Source organism: Juglans regia, chromosome 2 (genome assembly GCF_001411555.2).
Source record: "Juglans regia cultivar Chandler chromosome 2, Walnut 2.0, whole genome shotgun sequence".
In the NCBI taxonomy this organism is placed as follows: domain Eukaryota; kingdom Viridiplantae; phylum Streptophyta; class Magnoliopsida; order Fagales; family Juglandaceae; genus Juglans; species Juglans regia.
The window spans coordinates 31,167,547-31,175,026 of NC_049902.1; the positions used below are offsets into that span (position 1 = coordinate 31,167,547).

Here is a 7,480-nt window from a genome sequence, read left to right on the forward strand (position 1 = left end):
TTTAATGATGAAAGATTAGTATTTTATAAATTAAATTTGATAGTTTATGTATGATATGTTATTTATATTTTAATTATTTTAATTTTAAATTAGTTTAGATTAGTGTTTTAATAAGAGAAATTATTTATATAGAAATTTTAAGAAGATAAATTATTTATTATAGTTATAAATATTATAGTCTTATAATTGTATCTCTAAATTTTAACAAGAAAAATTATTTATATAATTTTAAAGTGTGTAAAATCTGTACAATATCTTTAAAAAAATTTGATATATTTGAAATCTACTTTTTACATAATAGTGAAAAATATTTTAATGATTTTATTTTATTTTTATATATAATAGTGATAAATATTATAGTAATTTTATTTTTTATTTATATATAATAGTGATAAATATTATAGTGATTTTTTTTACTCACTTTCTTTCTCTCTCCTCTGGCCTGATTCTTCCCCCACGCCCCATCCTCCTTCAGCCCAGCCCTGCGTTGCAGTGCGCTGGTAGGCCTCACCGCCACCACCGGCGAGTTACCCTCACGCCGGCGACCAACCCAGCCACCACCGATCTCCCCCACACGCAGCCCTCTCTCTCCCTTGCGGTAACCCAATCAAAATAGATTTTTCTCATTTCTCTCTAGTTGCACCGCCGTATGCGGCCACCCAACCTCATCGCCACCATCAGCGAGTCCCCCTCATGCCAGCGACCAACCCAGCTACTACCGATCTCCTCCACGTGCAACCCTCTCTCTTCCATGCGGTACCCCAACCGAAATGGGTTTCACCCATTTCTGTCAAGTGTCGCCGCCGTACGCGGCCACCTAGACCACCGCACCTCCACCACCTCACACCGACGACCACCTCTGGCAGACCCAGCGACCACGAACCTCCCTTTCCTCTCCGTCGCACACTAGCATTCACACGCACGAACTCATTCTCGGCTCATAGAGAAACAGAGAAACACTGGCATTACGCACGAACCCATTCAGTACTGTTCACGATTACTATTCATTAATGTTCACGTTATAGGTGCTTTTAAATATAATGAAGATATATATATATATATATATATATATATATATATATATATATGATGATGCTTGTTTAATTAAAAAAAAAAAAACATTAAAGTTTTTTATCTAGACATGCTGCTCTGCACTTAATAACTCCAATAATTGACTGCAATACAGATACACTCACTTCTAGATTACTTCATCACCAGTCTAACCACTACATGGAATGTTGGAATGCCCTCTAGCCAACCTACCTTGGTCGGCTGATATTGTGTTTTTTTCAACCAACAAACTTCCTAGACTTATTCCTGAGAGAACATGACTACTTATAAAAGCATATACGTCATTAACATGAATCACTCAATCTTTATTCCGCGCATCTCAAGTTTGTCAAGCTTCTTGGGTCTCCTGTAATATTTCAACAGCAGTGAACAGCAGACAACACTGACAGAAGAGGCAGCCATTGCAGCTCCAGCAATCCATGGTGGTAATCGGAATCTAGTGGATGGGAAAAGGATGCCGGCTGCAATTGGGATGCCAATTACGTTATATCCCAAAGCCCAGAAGTAATTCAATCGAATATGGAAGAAGGTTCTCCTGGAAAGGTCAATGGCTGTTATCACATCCTCCAAGTTGCTCTTCATGAGAACAATGTCTGCTGCCTCAATAGCAATGTCTGTGCCAGCACCAATCGCCATTCCAACATCCGCTGCCACGAGTGCTGGTGAGTCATTGATGCCATCCCCCACCATTGCGACTGTGTAGCCTAAAGCCTGTGGATGGAAAAAGAGATAATGTTTTCTATGACTAACAAGCCTCGGAGAATGAAGGGAAATACTTTTTGACACAAAGTTATTAAAGGTACCTGCAATTCCTTAACTTTCTCTGCTTTCTGCTCAGGTTTGGCTTCTGCAACAACAGTTTTAATTCCAACTTCGTTGGCAATGGAATTGGCAGTTCCCCAATTGTCACCTGTCACCATGATGCTCCTGATTTTCATAGTACTCAGAATCGAAATGGCTTCTTCTGCACCTGGTTTCAGTGGATCAGATATGGCTAAAACTCCTACCACTTCACGATCAATGGATACTAGAATGCTAGTTTGGGCTTTCCCTTCAGCTTCTGCTAGTATATCTTCAGCATCCAATGGAATGGTGATGTTGTGGTCCAACATTAAGCTCTTGTTGCCTATGATGATTTCCTTGTTCCGGACAATGGCCTTCACCCCATGTCCAGTAATGGAAATGAAGTCTTGAGCTTCTGGCCAGGCTAGGTTCTCTCCATCTTCTCTGAATTTCTTGGCATACTCAACAATGGCCTTCGCTAGTGGGTGCTCACTGTTCACCTGATGCAGTTATGTCAAACCAACGATATTATCAATATGTAACGTATAAAATACTTGAGTCTAGTCCATCTTTTTCAAATACGTTAAATTGAAAAACAGCAATATGATAAGTCCAATATTTTCTTGACTTCACTCAGTTCTTCATAGAAGAAGGCCTACTTCAGTTGCAGCAATAAGTTCATTGAAATCTTGAACTGCCATGCTTGTTAACAGTCTTTTGTCAATGACGACAGGCTTTCCAACTGTGAGAGTTCCAGTCTTGTCAAATACAATGCAGTTTACCTGAAATATTGTTAATCAGTACAAGAAGAACAAATCTCGAATGCTGAGAGGGTTACCCATCTGACTTGACCTAGAATAGATTATTTCAAGAATTCTCCTAGCAAGAACTACTACAGCCAGAAAAAGCAAAAGACATTGGCCAAGTGAGTATTAAATAACATTCTCCCTATTATATTCCAAAAAAGAAATAAAAATTAGAAAGAGAAAATATGAAAACCAAGAACAATTAGCCAACCGTGTGATACTTGGCATAGCCCAAAATTTCCCTATAAATGGGCAATTGAGTAGAAATGAATAATGGCTTAACCACTCTAATAAAATCAATCCATTAGAAACAACTATGGTCAAGTTTCAAAATGTTTTTGATTTTGGGGGGGAAGGGGGGGAGGGGGAATGATAGTTGAGACTTAGTAAGAACACTGAGGGCAAGAGCTGTGATTGTGATTCCTTTTTCATAGTGGCGTAAAAAACAGTACTTTCAGGGCAATTTTCATTTTCTGATTCAGTCATTCTCAAAGCAAATGGAAGAAAAAGAGACATGAGCTGTGTATAAAAATCGTCTTGACCAACTAAAGCGAGTAGAGCTTGGATTACTAAAATAAAAAAGTAAACAGTAGATGGGTGAAAATGCAAACCTTATGTGCACTTTCTAATGCTTGTCCCCCTTTGATAAGTACACCTTGCGTTGCACCAACTCCAGTGCCAACCATAACAGCAGTGGGTGTTGCCAGTCCTAGAGCACAAGGGCAGGCTATAACCATTACAGATATCCCAAACTGGAGCGCAAGCTCAAAGTCATCCATGGAAAATGGAATCCAAGATTCTGGGTACCAATGGAACTTCCCAGCTAAAAACCAGGCAAGCCAAGTTGAAAAAGAAAATATGATGACCTGCACCAGAAAAAACAAAAAGTCATTTCCTGACATAAGCTCTGCAGAAACTATATACAACTTTGAACACTACACAACATTATTCTAGATATGATGTAAAATCACTATATACTTACCAGGGGCACGAAGTATTTAGAAATGTGATCGGCAAACTTCTGAACAGGAGCTTTGGCCAACTGGGCTGACTCAACAAGTCGAACAATCTGAGAAAGAGCACTCTCTGATCCTACCCGTGTTGCTTTTATGCGCAACACCCCATTCACATTCAGAGTGCCTCCAATCACTGTATCTCCCTTTCTCTTTGCCACTGGCCGTGCTTCTCCTGTTATCATACTCTCATTTACATGGCTTTGACCCCATATCACAAAACCGTCTGAAGCCACTTTTGCTCCAGGAATAACTTTAATCACATCATTCTTTTGTATCAACTGACTGTCGATCTCTTCTTCACTCATGACATTTCCTTCGTCATCTAAGGTTAACAATGTTGCTGTCTCAGGTGCCAAATCCACAAGTTTAGCAATGGCCTCTGATGTCTTTCCCTTAGCCAAAACCTCTAAATACTTCCCAAGTAGAATAAATGAGATAAGCATTGCACTGGTCTCAAAGAAATCTGTACCTTTAAAATCTTTTGAGGTAGCAGCTCTCAACACAGAGTAGACTGAATAAATGTAGGCAGCATTTGTTCCTAAAGCGATTAAAACATCCATGTTAGCAGAACCATGGCGCAATGCCTTGTAGGATCCAGTGTAGAATCGCCGACCTATGATGAATTGAACTGGAGTTGATAGCACCCACCTCAAAAACATACCAACAGTGAGCATATTGACTACTTCAGTATCAAATCCACGCTTAATTCCAGGTATATACATAAAAACCATGGAGGTTAAAAATACAGGAATTGTAAAAACCAAACTCCACAAAAAGGATCTATAATATTGCCTAATTTCCTCCTCTCTATGAGTTTCTCTTCCTCCTCCTCCTTTGGGATATATGCTAGCCTTGAAACTTCTTGACCCAGTTGACTCAATCTCATTAATGAAAGTTCTGGGTCCTGTCATTTCTGGTTTGTAAGAAAGGGATATTTTGTTGTCTTTCAAAGACATATTTACATCTTGAACTCCTGGAAGTGCTTGTAGAGACTCTTTGATCGCTCTCATGGAATGATCAGTATGTACACCATCAATTTTGAGATCTATCTTGCTCATGTCTTCGCCTGAACTAATAAGCATGGCTTCATATCCAGTATCTTCTATGGTTTTCACTAATTGGTTGTAGCTCACAATCTTTGGATCATAATGAATCTCTGCTTCTTTAGTTGCTAAGGCCACCTGTACCATCTGTACACCACGAATTGCTTGCAAAGCTGATTCAATAGTTGAGGTGCAGGATGTGCAAGTCATTCCATTTATGCGTATTCGGCATACTTGAGTGGATCTATCATATATCCCATCTTCAATTAATTTGGTTTCAAATCCAACATCCTCAATAGTCTCACGAATGGTCTCCACCTATATGAAGTTATATTCCAATAAAAAGCTTATTAATTTGAAAAGAAAAACATATTAGACAAACAGTACCGTTAAATGTTGAAGATGAGTGAAAAAGGAAAATCATTGTTAGACGAGAAACAGAACATACGCTAGCTAATCATTATTACTTAGCATAATCATCCCGAATCCAACCTTTCCAGGTAATTTGTGAGAAAATTAAACACCAGCACTCTCTATGAGCTAGGCAATACATTATGAATGGCACTAACATCACCTAAAAGTTATCTAATCAAAATATTATTGAGAATACAAAGGCTTACAAAGGCCGGAGGAAGTAGTGATCCAAGCCTATCAGCTGATCACCATGGCGTGCGGGAAAATGCATAGTGGATTACAAGGAAAAAGGAGAAATTTAGCCAGGCTAATTTTTACTTGCCACAAATTGAATGTCACTGGCTACAAACTGACCTGTTCAGCCCAATACTTGAGCAGGCTAACAAGAAGTTTTAGTCATGAGCATAACGGGCACTATTGTTCCGGTGTAGATGAGAACCTATGATTAGCTTTTTGGGAAATTTCCGAAGTAACAATTTCAACTAAATCTTTCTTTATATCCAGCATAAGTGTGCAGGGCTAGAATTCAAAATCATTGCATAAGGTCAACTTCAAAAGCTAGACCCTAAAATCAGTACGCGACTGATTATGATTTATAAGTTAATAATTATAATCAGCAGCCATTAAAACTGGATAGGGCTCAACCCAAGCTTGTACTGGAGTTGTAACCTTCAGCTTCAGGCTTCCTTAGCATAACCTAAATCAGTTTTGGTTAGAAGACTATATATTTTGTATATGTCATGGTATTGGGAAAATAACTTATCTTCCAGTCATTCCATTGCAGTCAATGGGAAGAATTTTTTTTAAAAAAAAAATTACGATTGTATGGGACACTGGAAATGAATTCGGCAAACCATTTTCAAATGTTAATTTGTTTCCTCATTTTGAAGTCTGAAGAGCTGCAATTAACTATACATTACTTTCTGGCAATAATTCCTAGGGTTCCTTGACCGAAAATTGACCATATCTTTTCACCTTAACTTCTTGTACTCGAGAACAAAAGAGTTTCTGCTTAAAAAAAACAAAAAAACAAAAAACAAAAACAAAAAACAAAAAATTTCACTAAACCCATTTAGAAAAGGTCAAAATTAAAATTTTTCCCAATAAACATTTCCGAAAAAAGAAATTTCTTCGGAGACAAACTGCCAAAAGTGAATCCAAACAAGAAATCAAACAAAACCTAGGATTGTGCGGGGTCCAACTTACGTACGTTTACGAAGCTAGGATAAAACAGGACCTGCGCCTTGTTGTTCAAGACATCGATAACGGCCTCGCGTATCCCAGGAAGCCGCTTGATCGCCTTCTCGACCGATCCAGCGCATGCGGAGCATGTCATTCCCATGACAGAGAATACGGCCTTGGCCTCCGACCCCAGCTCCACGCTGCTCTCTTGCACCGACAAGCCCTTGGGGTAATTGGGCATCGACGGATAGTGAGGCCGCGGGGACAGGTTCCCATGACTCTCACGCCCAATGCAAGCTAACGCCAACAACTTGGTCGCCATGGACGTATGATGTTAATATAAAAATATGCGTGAACGTCTGTGTCTCTCTGTTGAAACTCTTTGCTTGTGCAAGTTACGAAAAAAGGAATTTAAAACTTAAATAAGTAAGAGGAGAGGGAGGGTACTGGGTAGCGTCAAAGAAACGTAGCCCAGGCCAGTTCCCAAAGAGAGACAGAGGTATCGTGCTCATTGGTAAAGATGGACGGAGCTATAATTCAGGATCTAGGCGACAAGCGGTGGAGGACGCATTTGACCATAAAATACGTATAAAATAAAAAGGAAAAAGGCAATGGAGTGGGATCGTGGGTCCTCCAATGACTTGTATTTCACGCCATGATTACAGCAGAATCTCTAAAGCTGTTTGCACTATGTTAGTTTCGATGCTAGAATAAGTTCCCAGTTCCCAGTTCCCAGTTTTGTGGTGTTAAATGGCTGCATGGCCAGCTATAAGCTTTGAAGTTTTATAGTTGGGGTTTGGTAGAGCGGGCAGGTCATGTGATGTTTTGGGGCCGTTTGCATCCCCGCGGACGTGATTTTCTTGGCAACGGCGTTGGAAATATTTTCAATATATATATACACTAAGTGAAAGGAACGTGCAACGTTTACTTCATTTATATTTAATTTTTTTGTTAAGAATTATTTTTTTATTAATAAAAATATAATGCTTTAGGTTAATTAAATAACGATGCAATATTTATATAATTTATAAATAATTACACGCTGCGATATATTATAAAAAAAAGAGTATTAATAGAAATTTTAACATGATCCTATAAATAAACATCACAAGCAAAATAGATCATTGCATACCAAAATATCTATCTCTACAGCATTTCTGGAATA

General features: G+C 38.8%; 1 protein-coding gene across 1 annotated transcript; it reads right to left on the reverse strand.

The window, feature by feature from the left end:
* Positions 1-1,134: 1,134 nt before the first annotated feature.
* LOC109014452 (probable copper-transporting ATPase HMA5) lies at positions 1,135-6,870 on the reverse strand. The gene is made up of 6 exons (XM_018996920.2): positions 6,344-6,870; positions 3,643-5,037; positions 3,272-3,526; positions 2,514-2,636; positions 1,875-2,354; positions 1,135-1,782 (listed from the first exon to the last, which is right to left on the reverse strand). The coding sequence occupies exons 1-6, from the start codon at positions 6,635-6,637 to the stop codon at positions 1,366-1,368; spliced, it is 2,964 nt and encodes a 987-aa protein (XP_018852465.1). The 5' UTR covers positions 6,638-6,870; the 3' UTR covers positions 1,135-1,365.
* Positions 6,871-7,480: the final 610 nt, after the last annotated feature.

Coding starts and splice junctions, on each gene's coding strand:
- LOC109014452 (XM_018996920.2), bottom strand. CDS start 6,637: ATGGCGACCAAGTTGTTGGCGTTAGCTTGCATTGGGCGTGAGAGTCAT. Junction 2,355..2,513: donor AACTTATTGCTGCAACTGAA/GTAGGCCTTCTT, acceptor TAACTGCATCAG/GTGAACAGTGAGCACCCACT. Junction 1,783..1,874: donor AGAAAGTTAAGGAATTGCAG/GTACCTTTAATA, acceptor TTCCATCCACAG/GCTTTAGGCTACACAGTCGC.